A 22,085-nucleotide genomic window follows, 5' to 3' on the forward strand; every position below is an offset into this window, starting at 1 on the left:
ATTATTTTTCATATGTAATGTTCAATATAAATGCTTGATAAATTGAACTACTGAGAATGAGTTGTTACTTGAGACTTGTTATATGGTAGCATCCATATAACATGTCTATGCAAGGGGTAATTTGTTTATGTGATTTATTAATTAACTTATGACCAATAATTTGTTTAGATTCTGTCAGATTTGACAGTATACAGTAATATGAGTCAGAAACAGTAATACATAATTTTAATCCATAAAGTTTTTTATTTCGGGTGCAATTTCAATTTAATCCTCTAATTAAATCTTTGTCAGATTAGAAGGATAAGCAAACTGATTTTGACTCCCTTCTTTTTAAAGAAACTTTCTTTTATTTTTTATTTTTTTTAAAGAATTTATTTATTTGACAGAGAAAGATCACAAGTAGTCAGAAAGGCAGGCAGAGAGAGAGAGAGAGGAGGAAGCAGGCTCTCTGCCGAGCAGAGAGCCCGATGTGGGACTCGACCCCAGGACCCTGAGATCATAACCTGAGCCAAAGGCAGTGGCTTAACCCACTGAGCCACCCTTAAAGAAAAATACTCTTGAAGAGTATTCAGGAAAGGATAAAAATTACAAAAGTCAAGATAGAAAGTGAAAATAAAGGAGATGAGGTAACCTCCAAGTAGTACAAGCAGTATGAATTGATGTAAATTGGTATATATGAAAAAGACAAAATTGGCAATATAAAACAAAACATATCCTATAAATATTTTTCAAGTAAAAGTTGTTTTGGCCAATTTTTAAAGTTGAGAGAGGAGGTTTTTAAATAAACCTTGATTAAAATTTCCTGAATGACATAAATATCTCTTCCTTAAAGGTTTACAAGAGGAAGTAGGAGGTTTTCACCCTTGCAATGAAGAGCTAATAGGGTTTAGATTAAGAACTTTTCACTGCAGAAAGCATGAAGGAAGGTAAGGTGTTTTGCAATGCACGAATGCTTTAAAATCTGTCACCAATGTATTTATTCTGAAGTTTTAAGATAAGCAACAGATAGACGCTCTGAAACAACACTGTTTCATGAAAGGTCTAAAGTCTGAAGTATTCAAGAAAGAATGGCTAAGTGAATACATAAGAAATTTCAGTATATTTTAACTGATTTAGTTGTGTGGAGAAAACTCAAATTGATAGCATCTTAAGTCTGAATAATGGAAAAGTAAGCAAACATAACTGCTTTAGTAATACATATAGAAGACATTTCTAAGTAGACCACTAATGTATAGCATGGTGACTACAATTAATAATACTGTATTGCATATTTGAAAGTTGCTCAGAGAGTAGATCTTAAAAGTTCTTATCATAAGAAAAAAATTGTAAGTATGTGAGCTTTTGGGTGTTAACTAGACTTACTGTGATGACCATTTCATAATATATACATGAATATGTTGTACACCTATAACTAATATGTTATATGTCAATTATAGTTCATTGATATTTCTCTCACATGTTACTTATTGTGTTGTTTTCAGATGCTTTGTGGTTTTCACCTAGAGAAAATTTTCTCTTGAGGGTATTATTAGCTAAGATGGTTGGTAATATTTAGATGGCTGGAAAAAAAAATAAGAGGACTGGAGAGTGGTCCTAGTTCATGCTGTGGTTGAGGAGGAGTGGGGACTGTCATGACCAGAACATAGAACACTTAGGTCTCATCATCTAGGTTATAACAACTCTTTGTTGCTATTTCAGTAGGCAATCTTGTCTACTAGGGGTCATTCTCTCAATACTTCTGCCTTGCACCTGCTCTCCTTTCATGCATGTAACTCATTATAATTACTGAAAATAGCCTGTATAGTTTATTGAATTTATATTTACTATGTGACTAAAATATTATCAGCTTATGTGATTGTTAGAAAAGAGGTAGCTTCTCTTTGCAAGGAACAAAATTTATATGTATTATTCATATATAGTGTTTTTAGGGCTTACTTATTTAAATCTGTGTTGTGATATCAAAGTGTCTTATCACAGCTGTGTTTCTTTCTGTTGGTATTTCTAGAAGTTTTTACTTTGTATTTTATGTTTTTACTTTTACTAAGAAGCCTCTATACTCAAGATGGGGCTTGAATTTATGACCCGGAGATCAAGAGTTGCACACTCTGCCAAATGAGCCAGCCAGGTGCCCCTACTTTTTACGTTACATTATTCAACTGACCTTTTTCATTTAATTAAATTAATTAATTTTTAAGGAGATTTTAAAATTTATTTTTAGAGAGAAAGAGTGAATGATTGAGAGCTGGGAGAGGGGATGGAGGGAGAGGAAAAAAGAGAATCTTGAGCAGACTCCCCCCTGAGTGTAGAGCCTGACATGGGGCTCAAGCTACCCTGAGATCATGACGTGAGCTGAAATCAAGAGTCAGACATTCAACGGATTGAGATGCCCAGGTGCCCCCTCTATTTTATTTTTTAAAGTTTTATCTAAGTAATCTCTACACCCCATGTGGGGCTTGAGCCCACAACTCTGAGATCAAGAGAGGCATGCTCCTCTGACTGAGCCAGCAGGAGCCCCTATTTTATATTTTTGATGTTACATTATTAGACTTAATTCATATTAGATTTGACTTTTTATCATAATAAACTGGACTTCTCTGTCTTGTTTACAATGCTTTTTACTTTGAAATTTACTTTTTTGGGGGGGTTATTTCCTATTTCTTTATTTTTAAAGATTTTTAAAAAATTTATTTTTAATTTAATTTCAGCATAACAGTATTCATTATTTTTTCACCACACCCAGTGCCCCATGCAATCCATGCCCTCTGTAATACCCACCACCTGGTACCCCAACCTCCCACCCCCCCGCCAATTCAAACCCTTCAGATTGTTTTTTAGAAATTTACTTTCTTATTAATGTCATCCTGGGTTTTTTCCCCAATGTTCACATTTGTCTGATATATCTTGGCTGTTAACAATCTGATGTTCATTGCACTTTTGAAGTTAATTTTTAAATTTTTATTAAAAGTAATTATATACCTAGTTTTAAAAATCAAATAGTGTTTAAAGGGTAAGGAAAAAAAGGTTTAACACACTCTTCCTCCCTTGCCTCTCCATTCCTATTTCACTTCACTTTTTCAGAGGTGGCCACATTCATTTACTTCAGTTGTTTCTTCTAACATTTATTTCTATATTTCTGTCTCTATTAAATGAACAATTGCATTATCTAATGACTTCTTACTTCTTTATGGTAGATAAAGATTTTAACTCTTTTATATCTCTTTTATTTCCTTGTCCATCTTCTTTACATCATAAGTTTTGCTTAAGTTTGTTTTTAAGTTTGTTTTTTAATTATTATGCTTAAATGCTATTCACTAATGAGTCATCTGGTATATTATAATTATGTTCTCTCTTTTTTTAAAAAGATTTTATTTATTTATTGGACAGACAGAGATCACAAGTAGGCAGAGAGGCAGGCAGAGAGAGAGGGGGAAGCAGGCTCCCGAGAGCCCAATGCGGAGCTCCATCCCAGCACCCTGGGATCATGACCTGAGCCGAAGGCAGAGGCTTTAACCCACTGAGCCACGCAGGCACCCTCGGCACCCCTATGTTTTCTTTTTTGAACAGCTTTTTGTTTTTATTAATTGCTTCATTTTCTCCACTCATTTAGTTTTCTTCAAACCTCTGGCTAAGTCTCTCTATATTCCTTCCACAGTTCTTTAAGATACCTAATACAAGTTTCTACACAAAAATTACTTCTCCTGCAGAGAACAATCCTGAGTCTTGCTCCAATTCAAGGCTGACTGCTTTTTAAATCAGCTAAGCAGCCATCATCCCAAGACTTCTTTTTGTTATCATCCTCAGAATTCTCATAGCCTTTGCCCCTGTTTTAGATGCCTGTTTGTTTGTTTTTTTTTAACCCCATATCTTTTCTTAGTTTATTCTGTTGTTTGGTGAAATATGTTTAGCAGCAACCTGAGTAAAGGATGCATGTGGGGCAAAGTTTTTTGAGACTCTACTGTATGAAAATGTATTTTTGTCATTTTTACTTGTCTATTATAGAATCCTAGATTAAAGTTTTCATTAAATATTTTTAAAGCTTTGCTCCATTGTTTTCTAGCTTCCAGTGTTGCTGATTCTTTGTATGTGATCTCTTTTCTTGCCGTAGGTTTTTTTTTTCTTTTTTTTTAATCCCTGCCATTCTGAAATTTCACAATAATGTGTCTTACTGTGAGTCTTTTTCAGTAATTATGCCAAGTAATTGGTAGGCCCTTTTAATCTAATGACCCTTGTCCTTAACTTCCTAGGGAATTTTATTGTGTTAACCTTTTGCTAACTTCCTCCAAACTATTTCCTTTTCTGGAATTAATATTTTACTTTTTGGATCTTCTAATCTTTTAAAAAATTTTTTGGATTAATGTCCTAATTTTATTTTTTTCTTTATTATTATTCATCTCTGTCTCTTTTTGTTCTATTTTCTCAAAAGCTTTTGCCTATAATGTTTAATCCTTTTACATTTAATTTATTTCAGCTATCGCATTAATGGAAAAACTAGTACAATTTAAGTAAGGTATATAGTTTAATTAAGAGGATCGTATTAATGTTCATTCCCTGTACCAGTGCCTTCTAGTCAAAGAATAGTAGGGTGAAGGATATACAGAAACTCAATTATTTCTACAACTTTTCTGTTAATCTGAAAACAGTTCAAAATAATACAGAGTTAAAAGGACCAATATGTTTGAGAAAAAATGAAGTGTTTGCCAGGATGTCTGTCTATGCATGACCACTTCTCATTAATTTTCTCTCGAAGAGAATATTAATTATAGTATCTTTGATATTGATATTTTCTTCTGTCCCCTGCATTATATGCTTCTTTCTGCTTGTTATGGTCTCTCATTCTGGAGGCCCTCTTCTAATGTGATTGCATGTCCATATTTAAGAAGGATGCTCTAAAATCCCAACGTGAAGTCCTTCGTGCATAGATAGGTTTGTCAATGAACTTTACTGTTAGGGATTTCAGAAGACCAGCTAAGTTTTTCTCTTGGTAGAAAGCATGCTGAGGTTGGAATCCTGGATCTCCCACTTACTAGCTCTGCTACTTAGGCAATTTACCTTTCATGCTTAAAGTGGTCAAGTTTAATATTACCAGCAATCAGATATACTGACATCTTGTATCCTTTGAAATGATACACTGAAAAGGGCACATCACTTCTGTGATATTCTTATCCCAAATGCACAACATTTTTTTTTTAAGATTTTATTTGTTTAAAGTAATCTTTACACCCCAAGTGGGGCTTGAACTCCCAACCCTGAGATCAAGAGCTGCATGTGTTACCGACTGAGCCACCTAGGAACCTCCGTATAACTTCTATTTAATCAAGAGAAGATACCAAACTCATATTGATGAATAATCAACAAAATAACTGACTAGTTATTTTTAACTGACTCTTTAAATAACTGACTCTTTAAAAGTGTCAAAGTCATGAAAGACAAGGAAATACTGTAAATTTCACAGATGGGAGGAGAGTAAGGAGAGATTACAAATTAATATAACATGAGGTCTTGGGTTAGATCTTGGAACAGAAAAAGAACATTTGTGGGAAAAACTGGTCTGTAGTTTAGTTAATAGTACTGTACAAATGCTAATTGTTGTTTCTCCTAATTGTTCTATGGTTATATTAGTTGTTAAAATTAGGGGAAGGTGGGCTAGGGGATACATAAACTCTGTATTATTTTTTGAAACTTTAAGTCTAAAGTTATTTAAAAATATATGGTTAAAAAAAATAAAGGGACCAGAATGTTTGAAGGAGGGTAATGGATATTTATCAGAACTTTATACATGGATTTCCTCTCATTAATTTTGCTTGAAGGATGGTGAATCCCTTTTGATTTGTAAATTCAAAACAAACCAAGGGTGTTTTTGTTTTGTTATTAAAATTTCTGCTTGTTCTTTTTATTCAATTTTTTTTCTGTATTCTTTTTGAGAGTTACTCTTTTTTTGGTTGGACTTGTCTCTATTCTCTCTAGTGTAGCATTTTATTTTTCATCATCATTTAATCTTTCATGTTATCTTCTGTATTTTGGGAGAATTTTTAAAAATTCTTTCTATATCAAGGATTTGTTTTTATGTAGTAACTACTGGTCCTTTACAGAAAAGAAAAATTTAATTTTTTCCATCATATCAATAGTTTCATACAGTGTTTTCTTACTGGCCAGCAACCATTTCATCCTTCCTGTTTTTCAGTCTGTAATTACTGGAAACATGGGATATGTTTTTACAAGTTTATTTAATTTCTTCTTATATATATGTTCTTAATACATATATCCATATTTATGCTGTTTATCCTTACCTTCAGTGTAATGCCACATGCAAAAATATTTTGATGGGGGGCGCCTGGGTGGCTCAGTGGGTTAAGCCTCCGCCTTCGGCTCAGGTCATGATCTCAGGGTCCTGGATCAAGCTCCACATAGGGCTCTCTGCTCAGAGGGGAGCCTGCTTCCCTCTCTCTTTGCCTGCCTCTCCACCTACTTGTGACTCTATCTCTCTCTCCGTGTCAAATAAATAAATAAAATCTTAAAAATATATTTTCATGGGATCTATACAGTGTATACTTTACTGTTTAGCCTATTCCTAAATGAAGATCTGTCCATGACAATTCTAAAAGATTCGTTAATTCCTGATTCCTCTTACTATCCCCATCCTCTGTTTTATGTTTATAGTTTAAGAAAGAGGCTTGATACACACAGAACCTATGCAATTTCTACTCTCTAGCTCAATGAGCTTTTTTGCTCCTACTGCCAAGTTCTCTATTGAATAAAATAATTTATTCCATAGAATCTGAGACTATCTATAGTTTGACATGTACAATGAATGAAAATTTTTATCCTCTTGTATGCCCAGAACTGCAAGGCACAGAGTTTTCCTGTCTCTGTCCTCCAGAATGCAGTTCTTTACATTTGTTGTCCTCTACTCTGAGGACTTGCTGAATGTGTGGAAATTTTAGTCTCTAAACTGCTTTATAAGAAGTGTTAATGATACTGAAATGAGGAAATGGTTAGGAAGAAGATAGTAGTGGAATGTTTCTGTAAAGTAGCCTGGAAAGTAGTTAAATATTATTCTGAATATAAAATATTTTCATGAAAGCTATTCTATATTAGAGTTAAAAATGAACATTTAATGTTTTCATTTTTATTTATATTATTTTTTATTTAAACTCAATTAACACACAATGTATTATTGGTTTCAGAGGTAGAGAACAGTGACCCAATAGTCTTATATAATACGCAGTGCTCATGATATCATGTACCCTCCTTGACATCCATCACCCAGTAACTCCATCCCCCAGCCCACTTCCCCTCCAGCAGCCCTCAGTTTATTTTCTGTGATTAAGAATCTTTTATGGTTTGTCTCCCTCTCTAATTGCATCTTGTTTTATATTTTCCCTCTCTTCCCCATGATCCTCTGTTTTGTTTCTTAAATTTCACATATGAGTGAGATCATGTGATAATTGTCTTTCTCTGATTGACTTATTTCACTTAGCATAATACCCTTTAGTTCCATACATGTTGTTGCAAATGGTAAGAGTTCATAAAATGAACATTTAACTTAAAGGCTAACTTCAAATTATAATTTCCCCAGTCTCCAGTATCTCAGTTAATTCTCATAAGAATGAATTTATTAGATACTTGTATTAATGCAAAAATGGAAAAACACTGTAAAACAGAAATAGTTAAGAATTTTCTACTTCTCCCCTTCTTACCTAGGGATTTGATACTGATCTTAAAAGCGTAATAGTTCAAATGCCCAGATACACAGAGATTTTCCTTTTGCTCCTTCCTGTAGTCTAACTCAATGGGCTAATTTTATGATTCTGTGATTTTGCTTTCTTGACTTCAAAACCTAGTTCTATTTAAGATGGGACTCTGCTGAATTAAAAAAAAATTGATACTCTAATTAATACCGTATTCATGTAGTAGTTTCTACATTGGTCAGCTTTACAATATATGTAGTTGATCTGACAGAATATAGTAGTGTGTACCTTACAGTCAATGAATAGTTTCTGGCAGTCTCTTACAGTAGTTAGACTTGTGCTCTGAGCTCTGAATCAAGTCTCTATTTTATTGATTAGATTTGATGCTTCACGATAGTTTTGGCATCAGAAATTACTTACTCTGGAACATATACAGTTAATACCCTTAAATTATAATCATTAGAGTTTAAAAAATGACACATACTTATAAAAACAACAGGCTCGGATTATCCTAAGGAGTATTTCCACCTTTCTGTTTTAATTCACCAAGGTATTTGGTATCAGGGAAAATCTGCATAGTAAGAACAAAGGCTAATGTTTCAAATATCAGTATTTTAATATTAGTCTACTTTAATGTTTTAGAGAAAAGATCATTTCCTAATGATATAATAGTTATGTATTAAGACTTCTATGTTATAATACAAATGTACTATAAACAAAAGTAGATAATTTTCCACACAGCGAAACTTGGTATATTAAAGCATTTCCCCATGGTTATATAGTTTTAGAAAACTATAGACGTGATTTTAGAGTTTCTGTCCCTGAGTGGGGTAGCATTTCCTGTTGAGGGCCTTCAAATCACCTAAAAAAGTTATTTAGTATAAAATACATAGGACAGGGTGCCTGGCTGTCTCAGTGGTTTAAGCCTCTGTCTTTGGCTCAGGTCATGATTTCAGGGTCTGGGGATTGAGCCCCACATGGGGCTCTCTGCTCAGCACGGAGCCTGCCCCCCCCCACTCCGCAACTCTCCCCCAAGCCTGCCTCTCTGCTTACTTATGATCTCTGTCAAATAAATTAAAAAAATCTTTAAAAAAATACATAGGACATTGATCTTAAAACAAAAATAAAAACAAAAACAGGGAATATAAAACTCTATACAATAGCCCTGTGTTCCAGTTTTGACTTTGAAAGTTTATTAAAATTTTTTTCTCATCTCTAACAAAAGAGGACTTGTTTTTTCCCCCAGCCTCTCTCTCAACATTACATCTCTAAATTAAAAATAAAATGTTAAAATTTCACTCATGTTGAGCCATACATTTTTTCTTATTTCAAAACCACTAAATAGGGATACATTTACAATTGATGGCAATGTTTTTTTCTTTTATAGTGATAAATAATGGTGTGTCTTATAATCCATGATTTTGTAGATTCAATGAAATCTCATGATTGTGAAAGATATGATGGGCTTCAGAGTAAGCTAGTTAAGTATAGTTCATAGCTCTTCAACTCTTCCCTATTTCTTAAATCTTAACTTGGGTAGGACTAAAATATTCCCTAGGATATATCCCATGTGATAACCAGAATTATTATAATGCTTAACGAGACAGATTAAATTCCAAATTGGAAAAAGTCAGTAATTTTGTTCCCTTTTGGTCTGTGCATGGTAGAGTAAAGATGTGTATCAGGACAGAAGGGGTTGAAGTCCCTTTTAGCGGCCTTTCTCTAGACATCTAGAGGCAGTTTATTGGTTCCAGTTGTAAGCTTATATGTACAAAGATATCTATTTATGTCTCTGTTATAATTTATAGTCAACATATGTGTACTTTCTATATGACTAAATTAAAGAGTAAGATAGCAGTTTCTCAGTATAATTTCTGTCATTTGCTACTCATAGATTTAAGAAAATATAGAAAAGTGTTTACTTTTAAACTAGAGGAATTAAACTTTAAATTAAGAATGGGTAGCATTAATGTTACTTGAAAATTTCTCCTCTATTCTAGTAGAGGATGGAAAATTCACTCCATCCTCTACTGGAATTATTCAAGCAGTACAACTTCAATCATTTGTGCTTATATATATGATCTATATAATCAGCAACTGGAAAAACTAGTACTTATTTAATATGGCAAAACTCTTTCAACTATCTTTAGAGAAGTATATTTGGAGAAAATGTTAACATCAGAGGAAGTCCATTTTAGAAGATTTTGATACTATAATAGTTCTCTATAGATAAAGTTTAGGAACACTTGAGGCTGTGACACTAGGTCAAATTATAGTTTTATTTCATTACTGGTAGTAATAGCAGTGAAGGAATGCGGTGAGTGGTAACAGGATGAAGGGATATGGGGGGGCTCCTTAAAGTAGACTATCTTGGTACTGAGTTCCAACACACAAATAAATATGCGTGTGAAATAGTTAATCTCTATCATTTTATTGTAGAGTATGCCTACTTTCTTTACCAAAGTATACCGTAAACAAGATTCATATTACCATCGCAATAGTTAATCAGTCTGTGGTTCTTACAGATATAGTCCGTTTCCTCCAAGTAATGATGAAGAGTTTCACTAAGAAACTAGGTCATAAGGGAGTAAGCAGAATTCCCTGCTACACAGCCAAGAGTTGAAATATATTGAATATATACATGGATCTAACTGGATTCCCACTCTTTGGCCTGCATCTGATTTAGGATGCATAAGCACAATTCCCAAACTGAAAGAGTAGATTGTCAACTCGATTTCATCTTCCCATAAATACTATATGCCATTAACCAAACCAAAATCTGAGTATGTGAACTATCGAGGCAAATTCAATGAGCTAAAACGTTGATTTCAGAGTACCAGGGACTGGTAGGGAGAAAAGAATGGTAAGTTATTGCTTGATGGGTACAGATTTTCTTTTTGTGCTAATGCATAAGTGTGGAAACAGTAGTAATGGTTGCACAGCACATGGATGAAATTAATACCACTTAGGTAAACACTTAAAAATGGCAAATTATGTTATATATATTTTATTACAGTAAATAAAACATTTTGACCATGTGTGATTTATAAGTTACGTAAAACTAACTGTAAAAATTATAGTTAATTTAGAATTGTACGCTCTTCACATGAAAGAGTTCACTAATTCTGTTCTTCTGATCACAAATGTGATATAAATATCCAAAATTATTTCTTTTTAGAAAATAAATTTGAAAGGCCTGAAATAGGACTGAAAAAATAATTAAAAAATCAGAACAAACTTCTTACTTTAATTGGTTCAGGCTGCATCACAGGTGCAGGCATAGCAATGGCACTTGGAGCATAAACCTGGTGATATGTTGCTTGAACACCATGATCAGAATAAGGCTGTTATAAAAAAAAGAAAAAAACATGTGTTACCTTTTATTTATTAATTCAAAGTTTTTATTCATTGTTGCAATGTACTAGGCATTTTGCTACACAATGGAGGAACACAAATGAAAAACACATTCTATCTTTAATTATTTTATAGATTGACCAGGGACAGTTGAATCGCCAAAATCACTCTAAGTCCAATGAAACATATATAGAAGAAAAGAAAAGAACTACTTGATTTAGCTTAAGAAAACTGGGGAGGCAGTCAGAAAAAGCTTTCTTGTGGAATTGATGCTTGGATTTGAAAAATTAAGGGAAAGAAGGTGGGAATAGTATATGCAAAGACAACTAAGAACACACCTCAGGAGGTGCCTGGGAGGCTCCGTGGGTTAAGTGCCCAACTCCTGATTTCAGTTCAGGTCGTGATCTCAAGATTGTGAGACTGAGCCCCATGTCAGGCTCTGAGCTCAGCACAGAATTTGCTGGTCTTTCTCCTTCTGCTCTTTCCCCTGCTCTCTCTCTCTCAAATAAGTAAGTAAAATCTTAACAACAACAACAATACACCCTCCCATCAAAAGGTATGCAGAAAGAAAAAGCAAATTATGTTCAGGGGGGAAAATAAGGCTGGCTTCAAACTTCTTTCTGGCTATACTCAACACCAGAAAAGAGTAGACTAGATGTTCTATAAAAAAATAGTACTGTTAAGAGTTGAATTTGGTTGAAGTTTTAACCTTGAGTATATCAGAATGTGACCTGATTTGTAGACAGGGAATTTGTAGAGTTAATCAACTTAAATATGGTCATTAGGGTAGAAGCTAATCTAGTATGATAACTACTATCCTTACAAAATTGAGAAATTTGGACACAGAGATAGAAAAATAAAGTGAAGACACAGGGAGAAGATGGCCATCTATAAGCTAAGAAGAGAGGTCCGAAACAAATGCTTCCTTCATGGCCCTCAGATGGAATCAAACCTGCCAATATCTTCAACTTCTGGTCTCTAGAACTGTGAGACAATAAATAATTGTCTGTTGTTTAAGCCACCTAGTTTGTGGCACTTTGTTTTGGCAGTATGATGTAGCTATTTTATAGCTAGTGTAATTGTCTTTCAGATTTATAGACAACAATGTTGAACAAAGAGGCATGAAAGAATTCAGAATATAGCACCCACAAGTTTTCTTTAACAAAGAGTACTTTGCAGATTCAGTCGAGCAAATGATGAGTGGAGGGTGAGATGAAAACAGAAATCCTGGTAGAAGTAGTGATAGTAACATTAAGATCCAACTGTGGAAATTATTATTCCAGAACATCATGTTATAAACCTTAGATAATATAATACATTCTAATTGGGAGGTGGGTGCTAATTTTCTAATTTTTTACAACACTGACTTAAAACACACCTTTACAGTTCTTGGCACATAGATGGTAAGGTAAGTAATGGTTTGGGAACATAAAGACACTGAAAATAACATTTATAATTTTTAGTTATTAAGTTATTTTTTTAAGATTTATTTATTTATTTGGGGGGGAAGGGCAGAGGGAGAGAAATTCCAGCAGACTTCTGACTGTGCGCAGAACCCGACGATGTGGGGCCTGATCCCATGACCCTGAGATCATGACCTAGCTGAAATCAAAAGTTGTATGCTTATGGTGCTCTCTGGTGCACTCTGGAAAACAGCATGGAGGTTCCTCAAAATGTTGAAAATAGAGTCACCTTATGATCCAGCAAATGCACTACTGGGTATTTACCTTAAAGATACAAACGTAATGATCCGAAGGGGCACGTGCACCTGAATGTTTATAGCAGCAATGTCCACAATAGCCAAACTATGGAAAGAACCTAGATGTCCATCAACAGATGAATGGATAAGGAAGATGTGGTATGTATATACAATGGAATACTATGCAGCCATCAAAAGAAATGAAATCTTGCCATTTGCGATGATGTGGATGGAACCAGAGGGTATTATGCTTAGCAAAATAAGTCAATCGGAGAAGGACAACTATCATATGATCTCCCTGATACGGGTAAGTGGAGATGCAACATGGGGGGTTTGGGGGGTAGGAAAAGAATAAATGAAACAAGATGGGATTGGGAGGGAGACAAACCAAAAGAGACTCTTAAGGTCACAAAACAAATTGAGGGTGGCCAGGGGGAGGGGTGTAGGGAGAGGGTGGTGGGGTTATAAACATTGGGGAGGGTATGTGCTATGGTGAGTGCTGTGAAGTGTGTAAACCTGGCGATTCACAGACCTGTACCCCTGGGGCTAATAATACATTATATGTTTATAAAAAAATAAAAAAAATTAAAAAAAAAGTTGTATGCTTAACTGACAGAGCCACCCAGGTAGCCCATGAAATACTTTTGATTTACATATTTGAAGAAGTTGTTAAGATTTTTTGAATTTTTATATGCTTTTAATTGACAGACTATTAGTAATAATACAGGTTGACAGGCAAGCCAGAAGAAAGAAAAACATTTGGTGTCTTACTCTTTCAAGGAGATCAAGTCAGAGATTAGCCTAGTACAGTGAACAGTGGTTTTAGAAATTGTTCAGAACTAGTTAGTAAAAAAGTCAAAGATGAAGCATTCTTAGATACCTATAAAAGGGGAAATGCGTGAATAAGTCAAAGAAAAAATGTGCAGCTTCCATGAGGGTCTTAAATATTATTTTTATTTTTATTTTATTTTATTTAAGATTTTATTTATTTATTTGACAGAAAGAAAGAGAGAGACAGAGAGAGAGGGAACACAAGCAGGGGGAGTGGGAGAGGAAGAAGCAGGCTTCCCGTTGAGCAGGCATCCCGATGTGGGGCTCAATCCCAGGACCCTGGGATCATGACCTGAGCGGAAGGCAGACACTTATTGACTGAACCACCCAGGCGCCACTTAAACAAGTATTTTTAGAAAAGAAAAAGAAATAAATGTTAAGATGAGACAGTTATAGATAAATTACCTTGAGAGTAATACCTACCTCTGGAACTTCCATCAGAGATAGAGGAGGAGGAACACATCCACCATCTTGTGCAATTTCCACTGGTTGATAAATAACCTCAGAAGGCTGCAGGTATAAGAATGGAGCAGACGAGGCAGGAGACTAAAACAAAACCAGATTTCTAATTCAAATACGATTATTTATTTCAATTAAAACAAATGACTTACCCAACAGATGACAGAAATAATTATTTCATATTTTCCTGAAGTTCTTTACCAGATAGCATAGATGTATCTTGTTACAAATTTCAATTGTGTAGATGTGATTAAAGAACTTTATCACTGGTAAGTATTGAAAGTTCTTAGTGCTTCAGAACTTCTTTTATAAATTCAGAAAATTGTTATATTAAGCTCACTATCAAAGATTGTAATATAATGTACAGTATTTGAGTTGGCATAAACATCTATTCTCAGCTTTGTGACTTCACATGAAAGTGGGAAATGTCATTAAATAGTCTTTTTGGTGGTATACTATTTGTATCAAAAGTTGAGAGATGATTTATTTACTTAGGAACAGAAAACTGAAGAAAAAAAATGAACTGAAGCAAAATCTGAAGTACAATCGAAGAATGATACATTTTCCCATAACAGTAAAAAGTTATTTTTCATGTTTATATAAGTACTCACTTTTTAAAAGAATGACTTCACTTACATGATCTCATGTGATCTTCACCAAGATCAGGTAAAGAAATTTACAAATGTATGGTATCATTACTTCCACTTTACAAGTGAGGAAGCTAAGAAATAGAGTGATTAAATGAACTGCCAAAGGTATCACAGGTATTAAATAGAAGAGGAGTATCTCAAATCTCGTTCTCCTGACTTTAATATTCATTCAGTTTTCACAAAAACACTATGAAAAAAGTTAATATTTACCTGAGGAACACCCCACTGCCATTGTCCTGGTAGACACTGTGCAGGGGCCTAAAATGAAAACAAAAACCAAAAAAACTCACCCAGATTATAAACAAAGATCAAAACTGGATATCTATGTGCAAAAGAATGAAGCTGGATCCCTAAACCTCAAATTACATACAAAAATTAATTCAAATTGGGTAAAAGGCCTAAATGTAAGAGCAGGAACTATACAATTCTTAGAAGAAAATATGTGTAAATCTTTGTGGGTTTGAATTAGGCAATTAAAAAAATTATGACATGGAAAGCACAAGCAGTAAAGCAACAAAAGAAAAAAGATAAATTGGACTTCATCAAAACTGAAAAACTTTTGTGCCACAAAATAGCACCTGGGATAGAGCCCCACTTTGGGCTCTCTGCTCAGCGGGGAGCCTGCTCACCCCCCACCCCGCCTGCCTGTCTGCCTACTTGAGATTTCTCTCTCTGTCAAATAAATAAATAAAATCTTAAAAAATAGAAAGGCAGAATAATAACCTCTTAAGAAAACATTTTAATAAAAAACTGGAAATAAAATGACTTAAATAGTTTTTAGATAAATGAAATAACTATCTACTTATGAAGTGAGAAATACGAGATAAGTACTAATTGAACCATGCATTACCTGATTTGACTAACAACTGATAAAGCTACCAATCTTAGAATTTATGAAAAGAACAAAGGAAGATTTTCATCAAAGAGGCAGAATGATGAATATATATCTGAAGATAAATACGGGAGATGAAATGATTTTTTGTATTATAAAATAGTTATAAATTGGTACCAAAAAAGATTTTGGTAATATCCCTGAGTAATATTGAGGTAACATACTTCCAATTTTATCATTTGTGTCAAGGAGAACACCAGAGTCAGAGTATAAAATTAAGCTGTTTTACAAACTTTTAAGAATGTATTTGGTATGTTAAATGAGCTATAGTTGTATGTAATCAGTTAAAAAAAGGAGGACCTGGACTCAATTGGGAGCAAGCAGAAAGCAGCTCTATTCTTTCTCATCCCGACACTTTAAAAGCACTGTGTTGACCTGTTTTTCCTTGCCCTAGGATTAAAATTAGGACAAATCATTTTTTGGGGGTGTGGCAGATTCCAAATGCTAACTATCTAGATAGGTAGTTTACTGGATTCTTTGGTGATCTCTCTGAGAACTTTTTTTTTTTTTTAAGACTTTTATTTATTGAGAGAGAGAGAGACACACAGAACAAGTGAGAGCATGAGAGGGGGAGCAGCAGCAGGAGAGGGAGAAGGACTTCCTGCTGAGCAGGGAGTCTGACACAAGGTTAGATCCCAGCACCCTGACCTGAGTGGAAGGTGGACACTTAACTGACTGAGCCACCCAGGTGCCCCACACTGCTGAGAACTTCTAACTGCAGTTCTAGCCCTTGATTCTAGAAGTCTACTTCACACAGGTTCTTTCTTTAATGGGATCTCCTTAAAGTTTTTTTGAAAAGGGTCTCTTCTGTGAGATTCACGTCTTGCTCTTGGGACACATAAACCTTTGCTTGTTGTGAGTAGAAGTTCAGTACATTCTCACTGCAGTCTTCTCTCCAGGCTCTGCCTCCGGAGACTAGCCCAGCTTCCTCTTTGGACTTTTTAATTAATTAATTTACTCCCCCTGCCGCCAGCTTCCACAAAAATCCAGAGTCTTTCTTTTTGGACTTTTTTTTTAGGAGCGGTCAGATCCAAGTACCATCTCACAAATTTCAGGGGACAAACATGAAGTTTTCTCAGTCATTCTCCGATGTCTTCTTTACTTAGTTGTGAAGAAGGGGACATGCTACAGCATTCTAACAACTTCTTGCAATCTTATCCTCCCCTCATGTGTACTCAAGGTGGGCAATTAGCTAAGGATCCCCCAACTAATTTCACAATATTTGGCTTGTCATATTGAAAGATCTGGTACCTAATGTTCTGTTTTTGGGGCCTCTGCTGAAATATGGAGGTAACTTAGGGAAAGTCATGTATTTTAAATATATGTCATTAAGTTACTTTAGTATACATATTTTAAATATATATATTTTAAACATATGTCATAAAGTTATTTTCATCTTTAGTAAGTGAAACACTTTAGTTTTATATTAGCATAGTAATAGAATTTACAAATTTATTATAAATAAATAATGTAATATAATAATATATGATATACATTAATATATAATAGTAAGTTTAAATCTTTTTTTTTTTTTTAAATATTTTATTTATTTATTTGACAGAGAGAGATCACAAGTAGGCAGAGAGGCAGGCAGAGAAAGAGGAAGGGAAGCAGGCTCCATGCTCAGCAGAGAGCCCGATGCGGGACTCGATCCCAGGACCCTGAGATCATGACCTGAGCCAGAGGCAGCGGCTTAACCCACTGAGCCACCCAGGCGCCCCAGTAAGTTTAAATCTTAAATACTATTTAAAATTTAAGGGGAGCTTGGGTGGCTCAGTGGGTTAAAGCCTCTGCCTTCGGCTCAGGTCATGATCCCAGAGTCCTGGGATTGAGCCGTGCATCGCATCCGGGCTCTCTGCTCAGCAGGGAGCCTGCTTTCTCCTCTTTCTCTCTCTGCCTGCCTCTCTGCCTACTTGTGATCTGTCGGTCAAATAAATAAATAAAATCTTAAAAAAATAAAATAAAATAAAATTTAAACACCACTGTCCTCCCAAAACCCAGTTTAATATTAAAAAGAATTCCAGTAAACTTAACATTTAATCTGGGTCTATTTTAAAAGTTCAAAAGAAAAAAAAAAAGAAAAATTTCTCTTCCACAATCCCAGAGGTAGGAAAGAATGTGATTTTATTTTTGAGTGTAATAGATGAGAGATTGGCAAACTTTTTCTTTAAAGGGCCAGAGGGAAAATATTTTAAGCTTTGCAGACCATAATATCTCTGTTGCAACTACTGAACCCTCCCACTATAGTACAAAAGCAGTCATAGACAGTATGTCAACAGGTATTCTTTGTTTACAAAACACCAAAAGGTCTGGCATTATGGCTCCTTTATCCCCAGTCTCCCACAAGAATTAATGAAGAGTGTGGTTAAATAAAAGAGGCTGCCATAATGTGAACCATAATATATTACTTATTTTAATATGGATTATGTTAAATACAATAGCAAAAAAGTGACATAATGTTAACAATGACATTAAAAAATCAACCTGTGATTTGGTATGTGTTATCTATATGTTGCTTTGGGAATTGTTTTTAAAAACAATTAAATGTTAGCCAAGGGAGCAAAACCGGCCTCATTACATTTAGTTAAATGAAGAAAACCTGCCATCTTCTTGTATAATATTGTTTAGTTCCCCATAAGAGAAGAAAAAAACCAAGCCCAGCATTGTTATCAAGGCTTAACTATCTTTTTTTAATTACGAGAATATCTACATGAGAAAGAATACAATGAAATTTACTGAAAAAGGACTGAGTATTAAAGAGAATTTTCTTTTTAATTTCATGTTTACCTGGTAGTGATATGCAGGTTGCTGATAAACTGGCTGAGCTACCATCACAGGGGAACTAGATATAGAACGTGACTATAAGAGGGAAAAAAATGAGAGATTATTTTAGGCCTAGGCAAAATTCTTTAAAATAGTTTATTATAAAATTTATCCCAAATTGTTACCTAAACCCAATCAACTTATGATCTATAATTGGAAATGTCATTTTTCTACCTCTTTTTCATATTATTATTACTAATGCAACTTAAGTCTATTAAAATCATCACAGTATTCCCACTTTGGTTTCATTTTCATGGTAATATTAAAAGACAACCACCAGAAAAATTGCTTTCACCCCAAAGATTATGAAAATATAGTTCTAAGAGAATATTTAAAAGAAAATGGCAGCTGGACTTAAGGTGACAGTGCCTATTTCTATCAAGAGACCAGCAGTAGATAATGCTTACACAACACATAACTGAATGATTAATCATATTTGATTTCGCCACTGATTTTCCACTGCTTACAAATAATTAAATCCTGCTCCTTTGTTATATATTTAAGTCAAATACATTATTTATTAAAGCATTGATAAAATCCTATTTTATTAATTTGATATTTAAATGAATTGATCAATAAACTTCAAGTGATTTCTCCCTGTTTGAAGAAAATACACGTAACACTTCATTATTCAAAGTACTAGAGTAAACACCGAAATAGAGTATTTAAAACCAGACCATTAATAAAGCAGGCAAACTGTATTATAAGATAGGTAAAATTAGCTTTAATGATAGCAATTAAGATTCAATTTCTAACATGGGATCTAACTTTACAGTTTTATTTTAATGTTCACTCCTTTCCCTCCATAAAATGAAGAAAAATATCATAGTTTTACACAATTTTCAGACTATAATATGCTAATAAAATTATATCACAGATTAACATTAGAAAAGAATAATGTAATTTACTATGATACTTATTTTCTATTAGTAGATTAAAGGAGAAAAAAATCTCAGCAGATATGGGAAAAATTTATTAAAATTCAATATTTTTTCATGATAAATTCAATACTTTTTAATTTTTAACAAACAGAATATGAAATAATTTCCTAATGGATTTGGGGTAGTAATTCTCAATCAGGTGTGACTTTGTCCCCCAAGAAAACATATGGCAATACTTTTGGTTTTTATAGTTGTGGGGAGACTAGGACACTGCTTACACATCCTACCATGCACAGGATTAGCATTCAAGAACACAGAATCATTTGGCCCAAAATATAATATTGCTGAGGCTGAGAAACCTTGGTTTTGGCTAAGATTATCTACCAAAACCTACAGTGTGTACATAAATATATACACTATATATATAAAGCTTATATAAGTATATATAAAGCTTAATCATGAATCATTGAACTTGTTTCCTTTTTCAAGAACAAGGTCATGTTATCATATAAATACTATGGCAGAGAAAATGTTGGTACAATAACTCAATGGAGAAAAAATGAGAAAAGAACAGAAAGAAACGTAAGTATACTGAATCATAACTGATTATCTCCATGGAAGTTGTGGAGGGTTTCTGATCAAATGTTAATATTTAAAAAAAGTATTATTGCAAACAGGTCACAACCTATTAGGAAGTATGATTTAAAAATATACCATCGTAAAAGCAACAAAACCCACAGAGTACCTAAGAATAAATCCAACAAAAGATATACTAAACCGTTTTACGGAGAAAGAAAATTTTATAGACAGATGGAAATAAAAGACCTAAATAAATGTTTGTGGATGGTAAAATTCAGTATTATACCCAAATTAATCTACACATTCAATGCAATTCTAATAAAAATCCAACAAATGCTTTTCACAGAATTGAACAAGCTGGATTATAAAATTTATATTTACAAAAGTAAAGACTTAAGGATAGATGAGAGACTCCTAAAGAAAAAAGTGACAGGACTGCCCAGATTTTAGCACTCATTCTAAAGCAATAGGAATTAACATGGAATTGGACAGGGCAAACACACCAGCAGAACAGAATAGAGAGCCCAGAGGAACAACCCTCAAAATGTGGTATTTCATAGAGGATTCCTTTCAAAATAATGAAAGAGGATGGACTAGTAAACATGAACTCCAGATTTAAGATCTACATGTGAAAAACACCCTATTGTTTAAGGATACCTACATTTGTAATAAAAACCTAAAATGATAGGAAAGATATTATGGTTATATATTCCAAATATGTCTGAAGAGAAAAGGAGGGTAATAAGATGGGGGCAAGGAGACTATACCTGAATTTCTCTTATTTCATTTCTCCTTATTAAAAGAACTTACATAAATATGGCAAAATATTAACATTTATTAAATAAGTGGTAGCTACATGGCTGTTAATTATTATTCATACTTGTCTATGGTTGAAATATTTCAGAAATAAATGTTTTAAAAAATTGATAGAATAGATGGAAACCCTTTTAAGATGAAAATTACTTACAGGCCAAGGTGGTGGGACAGAAGCTACCTCTGGAGTATGAAAATAAGCAACACCATTATGATATGTGTAAGGATATCCAGTTGAAGTTGTTAGATACATTGTTCCAGCTGCTGGCATTATACTGGAACCTAAATAAAGATTAAATAATAATAATTAAAATGTTCAGTTTAACTTTTAAAAAGGTAATTTCTGAACACTTGATACAATTACAGTAAAAATTGAATGTTGCAAATTAAAAATTCCAAATGTTGAAGTATTTTTGAAGTATATATTTTCAAACTCACTATCTTAGAACTTTTATTAGCTTAAAGTGAGGAAAAAGAAATAAATTCAATAAAGAATACTAAAAACTCACCAATTTAGATTTTAATAACAATGTGATCTAACACAAAGCTTAAAAATTTAAATTATTATCAGCAAGGTCATAAGACCTAAGACCTTAAGACCTAAGGTCTTAAGACCTAAGACCTTAAGACCTAGGGTCTTAAGACCTAAGACCTTTTTTTTTTTTTTAAAGATTTTATTTATTTATTTGACAGAGAGAGAGATCACAAATAGGCAGAGAGACAGACAGAGAGAGAGATGAGGAGAAGCAGGCTCCCTGCTGAGCAGAGAGCCCCATGCGGGACTCGATCCCAGGCCCCTGGGATCATGACCTGAGCCGAAGGTAGAGGCCCAACCCACTGAGCCACCCAGGCGCCCCTAATAAAAAAAAAAAAAGACCTAAGACCTTAGTTAAGACCTTTATTTGTAAAAGGCCAAAGATGATGAAGGCAGTGAAGTTGGAAAAGATTCCATACTCTCCTGAAGATATTTTGGTTCCATCCTACAAATTCTTTGGTTCTATTACCACAAGCATTCATTGAGACCATGACTCTTACTTTCCAGCCTCCCTTTGCTACAACTGCTGCTTATTGCAAACATGAACACAAATCTTCATGTGTAGTTCTGGGTCCCCATCTCTTTTATCAGATCAAGTTATATATAAACCCTCCCTCCCCCAAAATAAAAGAAATATTTTTTTGTCAAGAGAACACTTGAAAAAGTTATATAAGCCAAGTCAGATTAAGTACTTAAGTACTTAAGCCAAGTCAATTAAGTACTTGACCAGCAAATTTATGTAAATTACTGGAAAAGGCAATCCTCTTTCCATTATACCAGTAATTCTCAAATTTTAACGTACATTAAAATCACCTAGATAGTTTATTAGGATACAAATTCCAGGGCCACATTAGCAGAGATTTAGATTCAATAAGTCTGGG

The 22,085-nt window shown here is 33.9% G+C and overlaps 1 protein-coding gene across 3 annotated transcripts in view; it reads right to left on the reverse strand.

Annotated features, from left to right (window-relative positions):
• Positions 1-22,085, reverse strand: part of BOLL (boule homolog, RNA binding protein) — a 61,697-nt gene that overhangs the window by 26,541 nt on the left and 13,071 nt on the right. For 2 of the 3 annotated variants that reach the window (XM_004772173.3, XM_013045719.2), the window contains exons 6-10: positions 20,824-20,951; positions 18,361-18,432; positions 14,892-14,939; positions 13,996-14,118; positions 10,934-11,032 (exon numbers count right to left, since the gene is read on the reverse strand). In XM_004772173.3, the coding sequence (XP_004772230.1) occupies positions 10,934-11,032; positions 13,996-14,118; positions 14,892-14,939; positions 18,361-18,432; positions 20,824-20,951 (470 nt within the window). Of the gene's footprint in view, positions 1-10,900; positions 11,033-13,995; positions 14,119-14,891; positions 14,940-18,360; positions 18,433-20,823; positions 20,952-22,085 lie in introns of those variants that run through there. The other variant, XM_004772177.3, reaches the window with a different exon arrangement.

The sequence above is a fragment of the Mustela putorius genome, unplaced genomic scaffold, assembly GCF_011764305.1.
Source record: "Mustela putorius furo isolate JIRA1106 unplaced genomic scaffold, ASM1176430v1.1 tig00000275_pilon_pilon_pilon, whole genome shotgun sequence".
NCBI lineage: Eukaryota > Metazoa > Chordata > Mammalia > Carnivora > Mustelidae > Mustela > Mustela putorius.